Raw genomic sequence first — 22394 nt, 5'->3', positions numbered from 1 at the left:
TAATTTAAAAAAAAAAAAAAAACTTTTACAAGCAAATAATTTACAGTGCCACTTCTGGAAACTATTGTATGCACTTTCTTAGGGTCTTATGCAAATCAGTGTAAATATACTGTATCGGCCCTTTCACTGTGCTAGTGTTTTTATGTTGCAAACATTTCGTAAAATGTATATATACCAGTTTTGAAGAAATTACCTTACATTACAATAAGTTAAATACATCTTAATGATAATATTTTAAATGTTATATTTTCATCATCGAAAGTTAAATGCAGTTAAATTACAATAGACTACAACTTATTGCTCTGAAATAGGGGTCCCATACTACGAAAAAAGGACTACAATGGTTTATGAAAACATATACACGTACTCTAGTACCTTGTGTTATGAATGTCAGTTACGGTTGTCGGAAATACTGAGATTTCCCAGTTTATTTCTTTTAAATTTTGTTTTCTTCACCCTTCAGCTGAGAGAAGTTCCCAGCATCACACAGCTTTTTCAGACGGATTTCATTAAGAGTATTTTAAGTTTATTATATCTATACCCAGACATATTTTCCGACCCTTTCCGAGGACACCTTTTTTTATTTACGGTGATTAAGTACACTTTTGTGTTGCCTCATGCTAGTAAAACATGATAAAAATAAATCTGTGTCCCATCAGTGCTGTACTTTGTCTCACACCTGATGTCTGCAGGACACAGAAACACCGAAACCCCGTACTATAGGAGCTGTGGATGAAAACAGAATAAATAAAAGTTTTGCAGTCATTTTTTTTCCACTTTATCTGACCTTTATTAATATAAGCTAAACAATGAATAAATTGACAAGCTGTATTATTAAGCTTCTGTCACTGATTGTGACGGTAGAGGCTACACAGCACCTCTTACAGCAAAGTGTGTGTGTTCCTTCCCGAGAGAAAGACACGGGCAGGGATCTTTTGAACTTTCTGACTTTATATTTGTATCTGTGAGTCAAATTATCACATCTGTTTATCTGTTCATCTATTTAGTCAAATTATCACTTAATATTTACATCTGTGAGTCAAATTGTCTCTATGCAGGACCCCACCTCACAACCTAAGCTTCCTGGATAAACTCCAGCTGTCAATAAGCAGTTATCAGCAAGCAATGAAAATACAAGCTGCAAATAATATATTTAGTTAGAAATATTATAGAATATGTTAGTATTATCATTGCCGTGCACACAAATACCCTTATTTTTGTATTTTAAGTAATTTTACATTATCTCTTTTTCATCGAGGAACCACATATTTCTTTCCATAATAAATAATGGTAATTCAAACCCTTCACACCAGGAACCTAAAGGCACGATTTCACAGAACTAATTAAACATGTTACGAGGGGGATGGCTGTATAAATTTGATTATAATGATAAAAGAACTGATTTGTGTAAGAAAAAAACAAATCCCATATCTAAAAAGGAAACGCTCTTATCATCACATTGAATGGATTAAATACTCAGTTAATCATTCCAGCTGTTAATATTATTGAAGATTAGTTCATTCCAAGGTTAACCATGTATAATATTATTATTAACGGTTACACTGGGTCCTCAGTTTATGAATTCCATGTTCATCTGTCACCCATCCGGTGCAGAAGTGCTGTGTTCGACACCCTATCCTGGAAACACAGGGTTGTGTTGCAGGGAAGGCTGTACATGGACCCACATTCCCACACTGTCTGGGTGCATTTTACTGCCAGCTAATTGCTGGACATGAGAGTGCAAGTGACATCCAGCCAGGAACAAAAAATTTTTGAAAATAGATGAGAAAAGGTAATTACACACATTGTCTGAAGCCGCTTGTCCCAAGTGGGGTCGCGGTGAGCCGAAGCCTAACCCGGCAACGCAGGGGGCAAGGCTGGAGGGGGAGGGGCCACACCCAGGATGGGACGCCAGTCCGTCACAGGGCACCCCAAGTGGGACTCGAACCCCTGACCCACTGGAGAGCAGACCCTGGCCAACCCCCCCCGTGAAAAGCTAATTAAATAAATAAAAATGCAACTATTGAAAATTTACTATTTGAACCTTCATATCATCAGGATTCCGTGAATTTTGTCTGACACCTTTTCTCAACTTACGCTGCATGAGAAACTTTACAATTCTTCACACATTTTATAGCAAGTTATACATACAGGATAAGCACTTTACTCAAGGGGACTACAGCAGGAGGGGAATTCAAACCAGCAGCCTTCAGGTTTAAGGTGATAGCCCAGCTAATTCTAAAATGCTAACTAAGGTACTTATTGGTCTAGATTTAATTGGTTGGAAAAATGCCAACAAACGGCCACAAAAGTTAAAAAAAAAAAAGAAGAAAAAAAAAAAGGTAAACTTGACTGGATATGAAATACGATCAACTTGAATACAAATTATTCTACTTAAAATATAAAAATTAACAGTGAAAATTGCTTATTGTAATTCCATATAGTTGAATATTGCACCAAATACAAATAAAAAGCATGCAAAAATTGTGAATAACGGCAAAAATGTATAATAATATTAATAATAATAATAATAATAGAAAAACTTTGAGGTATTTCTAGTCAAAACCCTTCACTATTTGTCTCATTTACTGAAGCCGGGCACCTTACAATGGATGGTGACCTTCCTGGCTGGAGCCTGCTCTGCACTGCGGCTCGCCACCATCTCCTGCAGCTGTAGAGCACCTCCGCCGATGAAACAGAAAGCTGGGCAAATGGGGCCGGAGCAATCGACCGGCCCATCCCACAGGGGGCGGAGTGACTGTGCATCGTAGTAGATGACACGGCCTTTGTCAAAGTCCAGGCACAGGCCTAGTCGAGGGGGCAAGGGGAGAGCAAGGGTGTGGTTGACAGTGGAGGACGGTGCCCCGGAGGGTTGTGCGCCAGGACTGCTGGGGCTGCTGAGGCAAGCCTGGGGCAGAAAGAGCTTGCCCTGTCCCACGGTGAGGAAACAGAAAGGAGGTGGGCCGTCCAGGGTGTCCTCGGCTCCGCTGTCGTGGCCGCTGTCTGGGTCGTAGCTGGAGAAAAGGAGCAGCAAACAGGAAGGAAAGGAGGTGAGCTGGGGAGGCAAGGACCACCTCTCTGTGGAGGTTGCTCAGGTAACAAAGATCAGCAACCTGTGCGACAGTTACAGTTACCAAGAGCGGTGGACGAACAGGCGCTTACGTTCCAAGCAGAGCAAGGTAAAAGAAACATAACTGATAACATAACTGATGAAGGAAAAAAGAACAATTCAACAGGGGTGTTCAGTTTCAAGTTCAACTGCTTTTTATAGAGTGTTATTCTCAGCAGGTGAGGCAGATCATTGACAAATAAAGGAAGAAATGCCCAAGTTGGTGAAGTAAGCCAATAGGCAGCTGAGGAGAAGAAAACAAAAAGCTCCCAGCCACAATGAAGAGGAGAAAAATAAAGCACTGGGGGTCCAAGTACCAGTGGCTGCCCACTCCTCCGTGGTCTTCAGAGCACAACCATCTCACTCTCATTCCACATGACCTGCACCGAGCCACCCCTGTCCTCTGCGTATCTCACCGTGGGCTGGGCACATCCTGTGGCAAGAGGAACCACTCCTGCAGTTTGGCCTCCAGTCCCACCCCCACCTATGCAGTGAACGAGAGACCAATCAGAAACCACTTCCCCCACAATGTTGGTTCCAGTCCCAAACTCAGTCTGAAAATTTCGTGGGAGGAAGCTGTTGCTGCCTTGTAAACATTATATGGTTCACCAAGCACTGATCATACATGAGGGCCCATGACGTTACTCTGCTGCACAGCATTCTTTCTTTTTTATGCAGTTTAAAGTGCAGAACATATTTTGGTCGAAGTAAAACTAGAATTTCACTAATTTAAGGAACTATTTACTGTCAGTAATAGTAATGTTTAGATTATGTATTTCTTGCCATATTCAGAAAAATTTTTCCAAAAATGTGTGTTTTGTGAGCTGCCTCATAAGAGTTTTACTCAGTAAACCGGCAAAATCCTTTTTCCAGGCTGGGTCTCGTCCCAGTGTTGCCGGAAAAAAGAGTCCGAACTGTGCATCGCTTTAGGAGGAAAGCATCTGCAAAATTAATAAATGTAAATGGAAACACTGTACATACAGAAGGGCCCGGCTAATGTACACCGATCAGTCAAAACATAAAACTCACTGACAGGTGAAGTGAATAACATTGATTATCTCGTTACAATGGAACCTGTCAAGGGGTGGGATATATTAGGCAGCAAGTGAACAGTCAGTCTTGAACTTTATGTGTTGGAAGCAGACGAAATAGGCAAGAGTAAAGATCAGAGAGACTTTGACATTGGCCAAGAGATGGCAGCAGGATGCACTATGGTTAGAAGGGAAGCCTGGGGAGGCAGTGTGATGCTCTGGGCAACGTTCTGCTGGGAAACCTTGGGTCTTGGTGCTCATGTGGATGTTACTTTGACACGTACCTCCTACCTAAAGATTGTTGCAGACCACGTACAACCCTTCATGGCAACAATATTCCCTGATGGCAGTGGCCCTTTTAGCAGGGTAATGCGTCCTGGCACACTGCAAAAATTGTTCAGGAATGGTTTGAGGAACATGACAAAGAGTTCAAGGTGCTGACTTGGCCTCCAAATTCCCCAGATCTCAATCCGATCGAGCATCTGTGGGATGTGCTGGAGAAACAAGTCCGATCTATGGAGGCCCAACCTCACCACTTACAGGACTTAAAGGATCTGCTGCTAACATCTTGGTGCCAGATACCACAGGACACCTTCAGAGGTCTTGTGGAGTCCATGCCTCGACAGGTCAGAGCCATTTTGGCAGCATGAGGGGGACCTTCACAATATTAGGCAGGTGGTTTTTGTGTTTTGGCTGACTGGTGTTTTCATGCGAATAAAAGTACTTCCTGAAGATGTTCTATTTTCACATGATCAGCTAACACTCCAACACTCTGACCACTTTCTCACTCAAATTATGACACCGATGAAGCTGGTATTGTTTAAAAAAATCTTCCAAACTTACTGTTTAGCCCATGAAAGTACCTTCTTCCCGTTCTCCTTCCAAAGCAGAGCTCCACTTACCTTCACTAGGTATGATCCAGGATCAACAGAACATGCCCAGTAGTGTCTTCCCTGGGTGATGGCCACACTGCCCACCAGCAGGTCAGCGGTCAGGGCACAGGAAGTGAGGGTGTGGTCTGCAGCCTGCAGAAGGGAGAGGCCTGGGACGCTGCGGACACAGCGCCGCTCCTTGCTGAACACCAAGCGGTCGGAGTGCAGTGCCCAGCGGGCATCTAGGCTGAAGCTCAGCACTGACAGGGTAGCAACAGGAATGGGGCAGTTGGGCAAACGTGTGGGTTCAGGTGGACGAAAGCATAAGGGGTCGATTGAAAACGAGAGGCGGGGACAGACGAGGGATGACAGGGACCAAGAGAGTGAGGACAACAGGATGAGGGAGGAGTGATGGTGGCAATCAGGACGGTAAGAGAGGGTGACAGAGGTAGAAAGGATTGAAATGAGATATTAGAAGAAGAAACAATAAAGCATAGAATTCAGAAGGTCAGCGGCACAGTGGCGCAGCGGGTAAAGCCGGTGCCTCGCAGTTCTCGGGTGTGTGTTTTTTCAGGTGCAGGTTTAAATCTGGCTCATGGAATTACGTGTTCTCCTCACGGTCGCAGTTCAGACGCGTGGAATGAGGCAATGCTGAAGCACGAAAACCGCGAGAGCGGCCGCTGCGAGTCGAGTAGGACTCCTTTGCGCTTTCCTTACACGATAGCTGGACTCCAACGGAGCGAAGGATCCGAATTTTCCGCTGCGCTGAACCAAAGCGATGTTTATTAGGCGATCCGTTTCACTCACCAGGCGCCGGAGGGGTGTGCAGGTAGACCTCCTCGCTGTACTCCCCGAATCCAGCCTTGTTGCGGCCCCTCACCCTCAGCGCATACACACACCCCGCTTCCCGGATATTGAGGACGACGCTGGTTCCGTCCACGTCCTCCAGCCTCTGCCAGGCATGGGGACCCCGCCAGCTGGCACCTCTGATTCCACCGTCCCGCCTCTGAAACTCCACAGCGTAGCGAGAAGCGGGGGCAGAGCTCTGGGGCATGCGCCAGCACAGGAAGAGCTGGTCGTAGGCCAGGGTGCGCTGGGTGTCAATCACAGGGGCCAGCGGAGCTGACGGGGTAAAACAACAACTGTTGGCTGAGCATGACCTGTTCTCAGCATTACAGCGGCTGTCGGTGGGTATGAATGCTCATCGCTTGTCATCACAAAGCTGTAACGCTCAATCGTGAGTCACTACCTGCAGCCCGTGGCGGTGTGATAAGATGATTTTTTTCTAGAAGTCCTAATAGAAATAAAATTAGAAGTAAATGATGATTGGAAACGCGAAATAAAGGGTACGAGTACTTTGCACCACAAAGATTAGACCCGATCGGCACAAGAACATTAAGCGTAGAAGTCCAGCAGTAAACTGCGTTACTCCAGCAGTGACTCAATTCACTCGCCTTAGCTGTAATTTACATTTAAATTCACATTTATTTATTTATCAGATGCTTTTCTCCAAAGTGACTTCCAATGAACTCTACTTGTTATCAGCCCACACACCTTATTCACCAAGGTGATTTACACTGCTAGATACACTACTTACACTGGGTCAATCATCCATTAATCAGTGGAACACACTCTCTCTGTCTCTCACACACTATGGGTGAACTTGGACAGCATGTCTTTGGAGTGTGGGAGGAAACCAGAGCACCCAAAGACTTACACTGCTAGATATACTACTTACAATGGGTCACTCATCCATACATCAGCAGAACACACTCTCTCTGTGTCACTCACACACTATGAGTGAACCTGAACAGCATGTGTTTGGACATGTTTTTGTAATAAATCTGAACGTCCATGAACATTTTCTTCTTTCATGGGATGATGGAGCTATACACTTGAACCTTGTGTTACAAACAGCTCACACACACACACACACACACACACACACACACACACAATTTCCAGAACCGCTTGTCCCATACGGGGTCGCGAGGAACCGGAGCCTACCCGGTAACACAGGGCGTAGGGCCGGAGGGGGAGGGGACACACCCAGGACAGGATGCCAGTCCGTCGCAAGGCACCCCAAGCGGGACTCGAACCCCAGACCCACTGGAAAGCAGGACCGTGGTCCAACCTACTGTGCCACCACACCCCCTTTGTTACAAACATCCAATTTATGAATTTTCAAAGATACAGGCATTTCACATTTTACTTATTTACATATCCTTCACTGTTTTACGTGCGAACATTGGCCTGAATTTCTGCTTTCTGCCATGAAATTCTAGCGAAATGCAATCAGGTGGCAATGGGGGGGGGGGGGGGGGGGCTGCTCCACAAATTTTTATTGAGAATACTTTCCACTGATTAAAATTATATCCAAGACTTTTACAGAAATTGCCCAGGGAACAGATACAGGTTTAAGTGTGTTATTACACTTTCTTGACCGGAAGCTAAAAGTTACCAAAAACAAACGTGAGAAGCATTTATATGATGGATCTTTCGCATCCCTGTTGCTGGATGTGGTTCTTCTGCACAGAGCAGAACACGGTGAACAGAAGGTTGTGGAGACTTTTTTTTTTGACATCTTAATCTTGGATTGAACTTTAATATTGCTTCATGCTAACGAAACAGAATAAAATAAACTGGCGCCCCATCTATGCTATGTCCTGCCTCGAGCCCAGTGTCCGCAGTATAGGGGAACGGTGAAACGCTACATGAGCTGTTGAAAGAATAAAATAGATAAATAATAAATAACAAATAGAATAAATAAAGTCCGACAGCTAATTTTCTGTTCATTTTAGATTTATGTTATGGTTTTAACAGAACCTAAACTAAGAGATAAATCAAGGGATTAAGTTACACTAAGATTTTATAGATTGTGAAGGGTGTTCTTCGTCATTCTTTTATTATTCCGAGACGTCTAGTTTGACTTTCTATACTTCAACACTTCCTCAATTCTTGCAACCTCGGGTTTGGAGATGCTGTTTCGGCACGAAAGCATTTGCACTGACACATATGGAAAAAAAAAACTGAAAAAGCGGTAGAAAATAAGGCATTTTCCACAAGAGACCTCAACAGCATCACAGAAGGGGAAATAAAGTGCTCTGCTACATCAGTCTCACCTGCGATGAATTCCATGTCGCTGAGGAGCTTGAGCTCACGGGTTACATCTAACTGGAAGTGTCGCAGGAATGGATCAGGAGACAAGGAAAAGCCCTGCAGAGATTCGATGGCCTTCAGCAGCCTATCAGAGTGAAGAGGAGGGTGGAGACCTGAGCAATTACCGCAAAGCAATAAACTAAGCAAGTTACCCATCTAGCGTCAGTTGGGAATTGGGGATTTGGGAACGTTTATTAAATTCTCCAACTGCGACACGCCGAAAATATGACTCGGGGATCCAGAGGTTCCCCTGGCAGAGATGTGTATGGAGCGACAGTGCGGCTAAGGCCCACCTGCTGTGGGTGGGGAGGGCAGCCTGTAGGAAGCAGGGTGGGTCGGTCTCCTTCAGCAGCTCCTGGGAGAAGGCCAGCAGGCCGGCGTGTTCCAGAAGGCTCCACCGCTCAGCCAGCTGAGCAGCCAGGGCCCGCCCTCGCTTCAGCCGCATTCCGTCCACCACTTGCTGTAGCTCCGTCTTCCTCTCTGCCAGCGCCACCCCCAGCTCCTCCATACACCGAGTGAGGTGCTCCAGCGCTGACGCACTGTTCAGCTGCGAGGGGGAGGAGAATATGGACTAAAAACTACCGGAAAACAGAATTCTATGAAAAACTGCTCTCTCCAAGGATTCTCAAGAAGCCTTTATGTATAAAAGACAGGTAGACACCTTGTGTGATCAACAAATCAAGTGCAGTTACCCCCGAGATACACCTGCTGGAGATACATACACACACACACACACACACACACAATGTCTACAACTGCTTGTCCCTAGCAGGGTCGCGGCAAAACGGAGCCCAACCCAGCATCACAGGGCGCAAAGCAGAAGGGGGAGGGGACACATCTTGGATGGCACCCCAAACTGGACTCGAACCGGTCTGCATTAAAGCTTTAATTAATCTTAACATCATGTGCATGTATGTGTTGTTTGAGAAGGTTTGTTAAGTGTATGGTACATAACAGCTACAAATGGCCTTAACAATCACAGGTAGACAGTCATACAGTAATGTAGAGGAACTGATTTGTTATACAGACACACCTATACTTGCGTAAATCTGGAATTATGTAAATAATTCCCCGCATCCGCATTATTTACGGGTAGCACTTTTATTTCACACAAAACATCTGAAATACGTTAAGCGCAAGTCGGCGTAGCCAGACAAGGTAGAAAGCTGCATCTTCCCAGTTCCCACGAGTTTTGAGCCCTTAACACATCTACTCTCATTAGTGTAGTGCTTTTTTTCCCCCCCATATTTTTAACCCTTCTCATTATTCACAATGACTGGTGGTAAATGTGCTCTTGAAGGAAAACGAGAAGCGTCTCGCAAGCGTACGGCAATCGATTTGGAGATGAAATCGAAAATAATAAGGAAGTATGAAGGTGGACAAAGATTATGGTCTATAGCACGGGAACCAAGTTTAGCCGTATCGACTATAAATACGATAGTGAAAGATGCTGCAAGTATAAAGGAGCATGTGAAACGAACAGCTAGCATGAAAACAGCAATAATAACGAAGAAACGTCAAGGTGCAATAAGTGAGGTGGAAAAATTCTTAATGTTATTATGATGAATGGTGGGGGAGGAGGGGGAATCTGACATACGTAACTTTCGACTTACGTAACGGGTTAAAGAACGGTCTATTTGCGCAAGTCGAGGGATGTCTGTAATGTGTTATGATAAAGTAATTTTGTCCCTTTGGATGGGATTTGGTTATAGTTTAGCTTAAATGGAGGTTGGTTTTGAGACTCGGGAATGCATGAAAAAATCAGCTTTTGAAACTAATGGTCAGTCCATCTTTGAGTTATGAGATTTCACCTCATGGAGGGATTTTCAGGAATCCATTAGCTTCGAAAGCTGGAAGACTGATGTCGGAAGACTGTGCATGGAAGCCAAATGTCTGATGGGTTGAGAAAAAAGAGAAAAACTAGAAAGTCTCTGCATGACAAGTATTTTGCACTTTTACCTCTGTCTGTGCAATTGCATTCTTCAGCTGGTTGAGCTGGGTGTGCACTGTTTCCTGGCTGGACAGGACGTAGTTCAGTCCTTTTGTGATTTTGTCCTGAATGATAAAAAAGCTCACGTTTAATATGCAGAAAGAACACTTTTTCAGCATTTTACAGTAAACACAAGTGACCGGCCCAAAAGACACTATAATCAGCGACTCCCAACTACACTCAGTATGGTGGGATCATTCACATACCAATACTCTCCAGATGCCACCCGAAGCTGAGAGGGGATGACTACCCACTACCGCCAGTGGATAAGCCACCTGGACCATGACTTCTGTCATCATGAACTAGTTCTGTGCTGCTTGGTGGACTAGACTTTTAGCTACAGAAATTTCCACACAGGTCTACTGTAATGACATGAGGATACCTAGGAGGGGTGAGCAGCCACTGGTTCTTGGACCCCCAGGGGTTTATTCTTCTCCCCTTCATTGTGCCTAGGAGTTTGTTGTTTTCCTCTCCTCAACTGCCGGTCATCTTGACCAACTGAGCCATACACAATCACTGTTTCTCTGACTGTCCTGCTTTATAGGCTGTTTAATGCTTTGTTTCATTCTGCTGAGAATAGCTCTCGATAAAAATAAATTCAAATTCAAAGCGGCTGCACAACATAACGCAGAATCTCCATACTGCCAGCTGCACACGATCATGAGGTTTTGCCCTTTTGCTCAGGGGAATGACTGGGGTCCATACTGCCCATAGCAATAAGGCACTTCCACTGTGAGAGGGGACACTCCTCACCCTGAGACTCTGGTAAATCTGGCTGACAGCAGTGATCCTGTGGCCAGCATGAGCACGCCGCAGCTTGCAAAGAGAGCAAAGAAGCTGTTGGCAGGACTTGCAGTAAAAGTGCAGGCGCTCCTGGTCATGCTCCGCACAAGTCAGCATCTAGGGAGACAGAGGATTGCAGAGGGACAAGATGGAGAGATTGAACAAAAAGGAGAGAGGCAAGGAAACGAGGTGGAGAACGAGGAGACGACTTGTGAGGGAAACTACCGAGAGGTCAATAATTAGGGCGGCACTGAGTGGTGTAAAAGGACATGAGTTCGATGCCCACTCAGTCTGTGTGGAGTTTGCATGTTCTCCCTGTGTCTGTGTGGGTTTCCTCCAGGTGCTCTGGTTTCTTCCCACAGTCCAAAGCCCATAGAGTGTGAGTGACAGAGAGAGTGTTCCACTGATGTATGGATGAGTGACCCAGTGGAAGTAGTGTATCTAGCAGTGTAAGTCACTGCTGTGAATAAGGTGTGTGGGCTGACAACACTACATAGAGTTCATTGGAAGTCCCTTTGGAGGAAAGTGTCTGCTAAGTAAATGGAATTACTCTGAAGGAGCTACGGCACTTAGTGTCAGAGAGTACATCAGGCAACTACTGTATATCATTTGTTCTGCATAATCAAGGAAAAGCCAAGCAAAAAAGAAAGCCTCGATGAAGAAAAGCCATCTCAAAGCAAATCTGAAAGCTGTCAGACTACACAAGTGTCCAGTTAATAAGTGGGGAAAATCTGACATCTTTGTGCATAACACAAGGTGCTTTGTGTGGTGCAAAAGTTATTAGTACTGAAAAAAACACCATGCCCACAATGATGTACACTTTGTAGGAAATCAAACATTGAAGCAGCTCAGAAAGAAAAAGTCTTGGAGTAGCCCAGTCAAAATCCTGACCTCAAACCCATCAAGGATTTGTGAAATGTTTTCCAAACTGCACTACAGGCACATTCCAAAGAGCTTCCACAAGCTGGAGCAGATCTATGAAACCGGGTCCAACATTACTCCAGTCCAATGAGCTCAACTGGCAAATACCAACTGACCCAAAGCTGTTGTTGAGACTGAGGGTGGCTCAACAAGAGATTAACGGGAAAAGTCCAAATATTTATGTCAGCAGAACATTTAAGTTTTGGCCTTTGTTTATGATCTGCAAAGAAACAAAGAATTTTGGCTTCAGATATTTTCCATTTAAGGATGTGACTGTGGCACAAACAGTAATGGAACAAAGAAGCAGCTGTCTTTTTAGAAATTCAACACCTTTTCAAAGTGTTTAAAGGGTCTGAATGACAAACTGCATTTTTACAGATGTTACACAACTATCACACTCACAGTTTGTCATTCACTGCTTTGGTGGGCAAAGATTTTCTGTTTGCTCTTGTACCTTTGTCATTAAAAAACACTACCTGAGAAAACATAACATTTGCAATCAAGCAACATTTGAAAATGCTTACAGGGTGTGAATATTTCGTCAAGGCACACATATGTGTTAAACTGGTTCGTCAATGGTGGCAGCAGTTAGTGAATATTGCAGTATGCGGCACTCTGGATTCAGATGGGCGAAGGACACGCAGGCAACATTCATTGTGAATGTTTATTAGAACAGCAGCATACAAAAAAATAATGTGCTCAGTCTAAGGACCCCTTTCCTCAAGAACCTAGGCCTCAAGCCAGCCAGCACGCCCAGCCTACTTAGCACCCACCAAACTTTCTCTCTTTATACTGGCAAACACAATTACCCCATTATTTTCCCCATAAGTCCCTCCAATGGTTGAACACTTATTTACATCTTACCCACAATCCAACTATTTACAATAAACAAATTTTCCCACTCAAACACACAGTAATGCGGGTCGTTACATTGCCCCCCCCGTCAAAAAAATAGCAGCATCCCCGCTGCGACCTGCCCCATAAATGTCCCACTGTCCGGTGCTGTCTCAAACGTGCCTCTGGTCGGTAGTGCAGGTCCCGGACGCTCAGTGCTGGTGGTCGGGGCAGGGACAGAGTACCCTGTCATGGCAGCGCGCCTGGGGGCCGAAACGGCCATCCTTGTCCCTTGTCCACCCGGCCTCAGTCCCCGCACAGCTCATTCACATGCACGTAGCCAAGCTTGGTGGTGCCTACGTGGTTTTCGTTGACCCCCCCCGCACTCTCCACAGCTACCCCACCTTTTGTGGACAGTCAGGTCAACTCTCCACCACCGCTCTGTACTGCTCCAGCTCTACCATCGGTGGCAAACATCCCTCTTGCGTGCCTGGCCACCTTGCCGCACCTTTCGACACTCGGTTACTTTTCAGCGGAGGACCCGGGCAGGCCAACCTGCTTACTACTCATGCCCCTGCCGCCTTGCCGCACGTTGAGTCCGCCGCGATGCTCATGAAACCGGCTGCACAGCACTTCTGTTTTTGTGGCGCTATCTCTCGCTCTGCCGCATTGCCCTTTTTTAAGAAAGCTCATCAGGGCTTCATGCAGGCTGGGCGCTATCTTCATGAAAGGGGCGAAATCTTCAACGGTGAGCAAATTTGCGTTTGACGGTTCGCTCACCTCGGCTACAAAGCCTTGCCTGTCCGTAGAGGAGGTACGCTATTCCGCACCATCCAGCACGTCGTCCGATCCCTCCAGGAAAATGTTGCTCTCTGCGGGGCAACTGTCCCCAGCACACGTGCTTGGCGGCGGTTCACTGCCTCCTTCTGCTGCTTGGGTACCCTGGCACACTGAGACCCCACTCGACCTGCTCGGCCCTCTCCGGCAGCACCTCGCAGCTCTTCTCCGCTGTCTTCGCCATAATGTGCGCTTCCTCAGGGTCCCCCTGGATACCTGTGCTCCATAACAACTCCTCTGCCTCCACCTACACCTTTTCAGGCTCTTCTTTCACCGTGCCGGCTTCTTTTTCGCGCTGATTTCCCCTCGAATCCAGCCTCTATCGTCCTGCTCTATCCCACTTCTAACACCAATGTAGCATACAGCACTATGGGCTTGCATGGGGCGAAGAAGAAAGCACAGGCAGTGCTCATGATGAACATTTATTGGAACACCAGCACACAGGGAAATAATGCTCTCAGTCCAAGGACCCCTTTTCCTCAAGGACCTACACCTCAAGCCAGTCCCCCCCCCAGGGCTTCCTCCCTTCTTATTGGCAAATGCAGTCACCGCATTATATTCCCTCTAAGTCCCCCCCACTGGTTGAACACTTATTTACATTTTTCCCATAATCCAACTCTTTACAATAAACATTTTCCCGCTCAAACACACAGTAACGCGAGTTGTTACAATATGCTGAAGCGTATTACTGCGCTGGAATGTTTTTAATGCAGGTTTCATTGCAGAGTTAACCGAACAAATGTTGAATGGAACACTTCCTCCTGATACACAAACACACGTCTTACTTTCTTAACGCAACTTAGCCTCCAAACATCGTGTGGATTTACATCTCACCTTGGGCCTGAAGGAAAGTGTGGGGGGGACCCGCTCATGCTGGGCACGAGGTGTCCCCCAGGGGTGATACAGCTTGAAGCACTCGTTGCAGAAATTTGCCCTACAGTCTGCGCAGCCCTTGGTGGACTCCAGCGCCTGGGGTGGCTTGCAGAACTGGCACATGATGGCTATTCCCCCTAGATTCACTGCATTCCTGTACCTGGCACAAGCAAACTACACTTAGTGTGTGTATTAAAAAAACATGGAAAAAATGTAACTGTTGTTCTCTTCCAAAGACATTTGAAGCTGATGCATGTAAAAGATCCCAAAGATGGTTCCGAAGGTGCTTCTGGTGTCTGTACTAGTCAAGCCTTTCTTTACCTAACTGGATCAATAATATATAGAGGTCTACATGAGGAAAGTGAAGTCAACGGTTTAAAGTAGGTGACCAAATGTGAACTCCTGAGGACGGGTCAAGCAGTGTTCTACCAAAGATAAAGCCCGGACAGCAGTGTGACTGGGGGTACCTCTCTACAATGCGCTCCAAAGCAAGGTTTCGGAGGCAGTCAGCCAGTCCACGCTCCCCCAGCTCCACGTCCTTCTGACACAGCGGGCAGGGAAACAGAACCATCAGGGGTGGGGGTTCCTTTCGCCTGCGGCCAGGATATGTCCCGCTTCCTAGGACAGAAGAAAACTGGAAAAACACTTAAAGCCTACAGGACTTCCAGACTAACCTAACACTAAGATGCCCAAAACAGTCAACCTGACCCAGTGGAACTTGTCCCACCTAACCAGAAAATACACACAGACACAAACACACATACACGCATAGACATGCACACACTTATACATACACCAAACAGCCACAACATTAAAACCACTGACAGGTGAAGTGAATAACACTGATTTTCTCGCTACAGTTGTACCTGTCAAGGGGTGGGATACAGCGTTACCTTGGCGAGTAACGAAATGTTTGCACCAGAAAAGCCGAGCTTGGTGATCATCTAATGAAGAAACACACACCTGCTCGGAGAACACGGTCAGTGCGATCCAATTTGGGAATGGGCCTCCGAGCTTGTCGGGGTGAGCGGGTGTTGGGAGTGGAAGCAGGCGAGTTGGGTTCAGGTGAAAGGTCTGAATAGCCGTTTTGGACAAGAAGCTGAGAGGCGCACTGCAGGCAGACATTATGCTGGCAGGGCAAGAGGATGGGTTGCTTCACCAGCCCTTTACACAGCGGGCACTGCAGCTCCTGCTCCATGCTCCTCATGGCAGTCTGGATGCAGAGATGGAGAAAAGAAGAACAGTATAGGGAAAGTGAGGCCAGGAAAGAGAAATGACAATGGATGACCACAAGTGCCAGCCCTGCAAACATATTACTCCTATTTTAATTAGTGAATCACCAACTCCTTCTTGATGAAGCATATTTCACTACTGACGTCTACAAACACCGGTTCCTCATGTTGCAGATATCTGAGATACACATTTTCAAACATACAAATATTTCCCAGTTTATTTATATATTTTAATTCTATTTTCTTAACTGTTATAATGTTTAAAATTCTCTGCCTCTGTGTGAAAATGACATGCGTTTCCACATGACGTGAATAGTTTCCAGCAAAACACACCGAAACACAACAGAAACACAATGTCACTGTTCAGCCACCTTAACTCCGCAGGCTTCTGCTACCTGCAACTTGTGTCTGAGGTTCCTGAGTATCAGTAAAAGCATAGCAAGGTGAGGAGCATTGCTAAAGTTAATGTAATGTACAAGAAAGCAGTCATATAAAGCGGGGTTTGTAGGGAGGATGTATTTTTAAATATTATAGAAGTAGCTTTAGTTTTAATGTAGCTTAAATTTCATAAAAATGTTAAAATGAAAAGTTCTAAAAAGCATTTTAATTACTATAGCTATATCCAACATTTTTACCCCTAAATAAATGGGACAATCAGGGGGCACGGTGGCACAGTGGGCTTGGCTGGGTCCTGCCCTCTGGCAGGTCTGGGTTTCAAGTCCTGCTTGTGGTGCCTTGTGACGGACTGGCGTCCCATCCTGGGTGTACCCCCGCCCCCCCCCCCCCCAGCATTACACCCTGTTTTGCCGGGTTAGGCTCCGGCTGACCGCGACCCCCGCTTGGGACAAGCGGCTTCAGCCAATGCGTGTGTGTGTGTATGTAAATGGGACATGGGACATCTTTCTTTATTAAGCTTTCATTGAGTTATTCTGTTTGTTATACAAACCCAATTCCAAAAAAGTTGGGACAGAATGGAAAATGCAATAACATCCAAAAAGGAGTGATTTGTAAATGCATATTGACTTGTACTGAAACAAAAACAGGATAAAGAAAAGGTATTGAGGATGTGACTGTGGAATAAGGTTGAAAGTGGCCCAAAAGCTAATGAATGTCAGACATGATTATGGGACTAATCTGTCAAATTGCATGGAATAGGAGGTTGTGGAAATGATGTATCCTTTAGTTGAGTTCAATGTTTTAGTTAATTTAAAACAATGCTTCCAGGATGCAACAGACCACTGCGGCCCTGCACCGGACAAGTGGCTATTAATAATGGATGGAAAGTGTTACAGTGCATTTTTAAATGTATTATTGTCTGTTTTTCAGGACCTAATCAGTTAATAAGTGGTAGGATGTCTGTATTCTTCAGCTTTTATTGATTGTGGGTTAGTGGTACGAGTGACTTTAGAGTTACAAACAAAATGAGTTACAAACAGACTGACGGTCCCAGTTGTATTCCTAAGTTAAGGACCAGTGTTTCTTCTCACCTGCACTCGTATTTTTTCAAATATGATTGTATCTTCTGTTTAATAGACTTTCTCAGTATATGCACTGTCATCTTTGGTATATCTTTTTAGAATCTGCAGGTAACAATAAACAAAAATAATGCAAAATGAGAAAAATTGATTTGAAATGTAAAAACCCACAACCATCTCTCTCCGACAGGACAGAGAAGCGCAGGACACACTTTCAAACCAGGTGATCAAAATCAGAAGAACTTAACTATCTCCAAACTTCCTCTCATGGACCTGGGGCATTATTAAATAAGGAAAAAAAAAAAAAAAAAAAAACACACACAATTACATTCATTCCGAAAAACTCAGTATTTTTTATTGATCGAATTAAATCCAATTAAAACACTTGCGAATACACATCTCTACATGATTTCTCAATAAAATCATCACAATACCAACACATATACAAAATCCTCATCTCTTCCATAAAAAATGCCATGGCATGAAGAATAACAGAAACAACAAAAAATTATCACCCGAACATAAATAAAATACACAACAAAACATGACACACCCTCTATATAACCACCCAGAGGCGTGGCTACGTGGTGGCCGTGGGTGGCCGGTTCCCTGTCTGAAGCTCGGCCACCCCTCCGGCCACCCCTGTTGCGCAAAGCACTCTGACCACACTGCTGACAGGTGACTTTTTTTCGCCGCTCAAGCTTTTATGACGCACATAGTGTTCGGTGCGGCGTTATTAGGCTGAAGAGCTGCGAACCGCCCGCACCGGAACAAACGTCTGTCTGGTTGTGTGTGTGTGTGTGTGTGTGTGTGTGTGTTGGAGGGAGGAGTAAGAGCGGGAAAATTCAATTTTGGTACCGTTACTCCAGCCAAGTCCGATGCAAGTGAGCAACTCAAGAGGATATGGTGATCAGGAGTAAAAACAGTGTTATTTTAGCTACATTCTCTACTGTCCATCGTGAAAGTAACTTTCCAAGTTTATTACTTCGATGTTTCATCATGAGAAACAAATCAAACGTTAGCTTACCATTATTAACTTAGCTAATATAACTTAAGTTACTCCAACTACGAGCTAACTCATTTTTAATGTTAACACATGACGTCACCACATCATCATCATGCTTAAGGTGTAACCGTCTCAAAGACAGGTTTCATACTGAGAGTTTTGGTTCATTTTTTTTTTATTATAAATTTCTTTCATAAGAGTTTGGTCAGTTTTTCAAATCATTCATTTAATCGTGTGATATTAAGAATGTAACTCATTAAAAATGGGTTGTTAAATGTAGAGTTTAATGGATCACGTGATCTGAGTTTACTCGAGAAGGGGAATGTTGAATTGTGGGTAAGATGTTATGGATGCAGAGGAAGGAACTCAAGTTTCTATTCATAAAAATATGAATATTTTTATGTCTTTATTTTTTGTAGTTTTCACGGTGTCTGAATAAATCGTAGAAGACATGGCTATCCTTTCATTGAACCAGTGCAGCTATAAATGAGTCTGTCACAGTTTTTTTGTAGCTATTCATTTTAATAATAATAAAAGTGTTTCTTGATAGGTGTGTGTTTGAGAGCATGAAGGAAAGCAGGGGAGAGGAAGATACTTTGCTTTTTTACAAACTGAGGACTAGTAGTAGCAGTAAAACTGAAAATGACAAAAGGGGCAGGGTAAATGAATGGTAGAGGGAAGAAGCAGGGAAAATGTGTGCTGTTATACAAGGAAGAAGCAGAGATACAGTGGAGAAGAGCTTGTGGAGAAGCTCTACAGACACAACACACATCAGACCAGAATCAGAGATGATGAACAAAAACACTCATGCAGTCACTCATTGCCCACCAGCTATGTAGGTTACATCAATTGTACCTGAAAACAAAAAAAAATTCCAATACCCAATTTGCATCATTAGCATCTAAACATACAAATAATGTAGAATAAGGATCATATTAAATTATATTATAATGTTTTTACAGACATTTCTAAGTACTGGCATCGTAATTTCTTGTGTACATTTTTTAATAAATTCTGTAGAATTTATAGAATTTGTCTGTAGAATTTGTTTTTTGGTACAGCATGTCACAGTCAGTTGTGATTTTTTTTTTGGCCACCCCAATGAAATCACTGGGTCTTATTTGACCACCCCTGAAAAAAAGTTGTGGCTACACCCGTGTCTATGCGTCAAACTGTTACACCAGCATCTTAATCAACAACAAAGATTAAACAAAAACTTATAACACATGAGAAAAACTCTTGAACAAACTCTGTAAATTGCAGCAATAAAAAGCGTGACTAAGATGCGCGATCTATGCTCGCGTCGCGCGGGCCCGTGCAGACACTCGGCGCACGAACGCGCGCGCCACGCGGCCGATGTACAGCGGCGGTCCAGTGAAACTTCAAAGAACCGCTTTAAAAGCCTTTGAAAGCCCGAAAGCCGACACATATCGATCCGTGTGAGCGACGGCCTCGCGCAGAGACGACTTTGCCAATTTTGATCAACTATCCGATCCTCTCCGGCCCATTTTCACTTAGCTCTAATTAATTCATTCCCAGCGACAGCTTCCTCTGAGCGCGTGAAGGGCATCCTTTTCAGTGATGTCTCCTCAAATCATGCAATAATGATCATGATATCCTATGCCAGCTGTGTCAGCCCTGTTTTCTTCTCTACTGTAATATTACGATATATCTGCGCAATAGTGGAGATATTAAATGAGAAATCCAGCGGCTCGTCACGTGTCACGAGTCGAACGCGTCACGACGAGCAGCGACCACGTTTTTGACGGCGGACAACTATAAACAAAGACACGGATGGGATGTGTGGCAGACGGTGACTCTCACACTCCTTTACTTTCCTTTCGTCATCAGTCAGGTGTGTGTATCAGTGTAAAGAAAGGGAATCGATTCAAGGAAATAAAAACGTCTAGTCTATGCTGCTGTGATCGTTCTCATAGTACGAAAAACTGAACACGATTAGGATGATGATGAGGCGGCGCGCCACTACAACCCTGCGGTCCCCCCCCGGTTACTTACTGTGTGGCATCCGGCTCGAAAACCACCAGTGCCCCCCAAAAAACACCCTTATGGTGTGGCGTTGCGAGTGATCGCCGCGCGTGCACAGGTTAAACACGTTCACGCGAAGACCGATAAACAAATAAAAACGCGGAAAACCGGAGGAGCCGTGACCCAGTGTCTGTCCGTGTCTCGCTGTCATTCGGCAATGTCAGCGCCGGCCCGCCGCGGCCCCTTTTTTCCCACAGCACACGGGACGGAAGTACACGCAGCCCGCGCGTCCACGCGTTATCCTGCAGCGCTGCGAGAAGCTCGGCTCCCCGGTGCACGCTCTCCATCTCCGCAACGCGCAGCACGCGCAGCACGCGCCTCACCCCTAGCAGCGCATCGAGCGCCCTTACCTTCGCCTGGCTCCTTGGCGCCATGATGGGAGTGCGCCGCCCGCGCGCTGCTTATGCAGGAATAGTATTGGTGGGGTGGAGTGGGGTGGGGTTCGACGGGAGGAGGAGGAGGATGAGGAAGGGGGGTTATAACGGTCGTCCAGGGATGAGGACAGAGAGCAGGTAGTGAACAGAGTATCACCAGGACTTTTAACTCGGAACGAACGTTCCCTTTATTCAGTCCCTTCTACATGGACATGTGGACATGAAGACAGAATCGCGCGCTCCTGTTTCACTCCAACACTGACATCAGCAGTTACTGAAGTTTATGGACTTGCGTGAACCAGCATTTTCCCCGTCTTCACTGCAGCGCCAAAGCCTGAATGCCGGCCTCTCGTTTCCATAGTAACAAGCATCCTCCTGCGTCCGTAACAAATCCCTCCTTTAAAGACAAAATCCACTGTTGTTACACGGCTGACATCTTTTGCATTTATTTCATTGTTTATTTTTTTCCATTTATGCACTTAAGTCGTACCTTCGATTATATAGTGTAACAAAGGCAACAAAAAAGTTAACAAGGGCTATCAAGGGCTATTTGTGTTCTACAAAGACAACCTGAGTGCAGGACAAAACCTGTACATACGAAGTGGAAAAAAAAAAGTTTTCCAGAGCTGTCTCTTGGTGAAATGCACTTTTGTTCACATTGCTATGTAGAAAAGCATCTGGTAAATGAAGAGATGCAAAATAATTACATTACATGAAAAATTCACTCATTGTCAAGAACAAGGACTGAAGACAGGTAAGTTGTGAGCCCAGTTGCGAGTTGGTCTTTATTCTCGTGAATCGGGTTCAAGGGACAAGGCAAGATCAGGGTCAGGAACAAGCGTGGGTCTTTCCAGGGGTGAACAGGACAAGGAAGGTAATCCAAACTCAGAGGTCAAAAGGAACAGGCAATGGTCAGAAACAGGAACAGTAGAACAGGCAAGGCACTGATGCTGAACCCGCAAGACCACTAGGGCGATTGCAAGAATCCACGTCCAGGCGTGGACGCGGAACCTCTTTTATCCCCGGTCTTCTTGATTGGATGCAGGTGTTGCCGTTTTGCTCGTTCCCGGGGGCATGACACTCACTCCCTCACTCAGTTACTCAGTGTCCTTAACCACTTGTCCAAGTCAAGGTCACAGAAGTCCACAGGCTGTCCTGGGAGGACAGGATGCTAGGCTAGTCAGGGTACACCCTGGACAGGGTACCAGTCCATCCCAGAATTATAATCAGAGTGCGTTTTAAACGTGTCTTCAACTTAAAGAAAAAGTTCCACAATTTTTTTTACTCTAAATGAATGAACAATAATATCATGTCTTTATAAATCAATGTGTTTAATATTGTTGCATAATACATTGTTTTTTTTTTTTATTTGAAATTTAATATGGAGTACATCACCATGATCTTGACACATGTGGTCCTTGAATCAGTACACAATAATTATTTGGACACCCCAACACTAAGTGCGGTACATCTATTTTCAGCCTACACTGCTGTTGGTGGCCATAAAACAAATAGTTTATATGTAGTGCCGAGTAGAAAGCAGTTCACAGTCATAAAAGAGAGAGGTGTTCAGCTTTTTTCACTCACGCATAGTTTTGAAGGCCAGGCAAATGAGAAGGGTGCGGTGTCACAGGAATGTCTGCTTCGGCCAAAAATTCTTGAATGGACATAGCAGTGTGTGAGGGGGTGTTGTCATGGAGATCACATAGCTCCTCTTTTCTATGTATTTTTATTATGGTGGAGATGAGCAATGCATATGTCTGAGCATGCCTTTCTCAACACTGCTATACACCATTGAGTAATGGCTTGTTTCTCAGAGAGGGTAAAAATTCTCCTTTTCACATATCTCCAT

At 44.9% G+C, this 22394-nt stretch overlaps 2 protein-coding genes across 2 annotated transcripts; both read right to left on the bottom strand.

The window, feature by feature from the left end:
• Positions 1-2581: 2581 nt before the first annotated feature.
• Positions 2582-3517, bottom strand: LOC108942486 (tripartite motif-containing protein 46-like). The gene is made up of 2 exons (XM_029248515.1): positions 3427-3517; positions 2582-3014 (listed from the first exon to the last, which is right to left on the bottom strand). Exons 1-2 carry the CDS (start codon positions 3477-3479, stop codon positions 2582-2584), a joined length of 486 nt encoding a protein of 161 aa, XP_029104348.1. The 5' UTR covers positions 3480-3517.
• Positions 3518-4641: 1124 nt separating this feature from the next.
• LOC108942474 (tripartite motif-containing protein 46-like) lies at positions 4642-20559 on the bottom strand. Its single transcript, XM_018765872.2, has 10 exons — positions 20519-20559; positions 15373-15622; positions 14877-15027; positions 14371-14569; positions 10915-11061; positions 10131-10226; positions 8465-8718; positions 8135-8256; positions 5820-6134; positions 4642-5272 (listed from the first exon to the last, which is right to left on the bottom strand). The coding sequence occupies exons 1-10, from the start codon at positions 20540-20542 to the stop codon at positions 4980-4982; spliced, it is 1851 nt and encodes a 616-aa protein (XP_018621388.1). The 5' UTR covers positions 20543-20559; the 3' UTR covers positions 4642-4979.
• Between the last annotated feature and the right edge of the window lie 1835 nt (positions 20560-22394).

The sequence above is a fragment of the Scleropages formosus genome, chromosome 23 (genome assembly GCF_900964775.1).
Source record: "Scleropages formosus chromosome 23, fSclFor1.1, whole genome shotgun sequence".
In the NCBI taxonomy this organism is placed as follows: Eukaryota; Metazoa; Chordata; class Actinopteri; order Osteoglossiformes; family Osteoglossidae; genus Scleropages; species Scleropages formosus.
This window is presented reverse-complemented; position numbering and strand designations above follow the sequence as displayed.

Bases quoted from the DNA above. Each gene is read 5' to 3' on its own strand.
- LOC108942486 (XM_029248515.1), bottom strand. From the start codon at position 3,479: ATGAGAGTGAGATGGTTGTGCTCTGAAGACCACGGAGGAGTGGGCAGC. The intron at 3,015-3,426 runs GTACTTGGACCC...CCTTTTCTCCAG, and splicing joins GGAGGAGTGGGCAGCCACTG to CTACGACCCAGACAGCGGCC.
- LOC108942474 (XM_018765872.2), bottom strand. From the start codon at position 20,542: ATGGCGCCAAGGAGCCAGGCGAAG. The intron at 15,623-20,518 runs GTAAGGGCGCTC...CTCTGCATCCAG, and splicing joins CGCCAAGGAGCCAGGCGAAG to ACTGCCATGAGGAGCATGGA. The intron at 11,062-14,370 runs GTGAGATGTAAA...CTGTCTCCCTAG, and splicing joins CACTTTCCTTCAGGCCCAAG to ATGCTGACTTGTGCGGAGCA.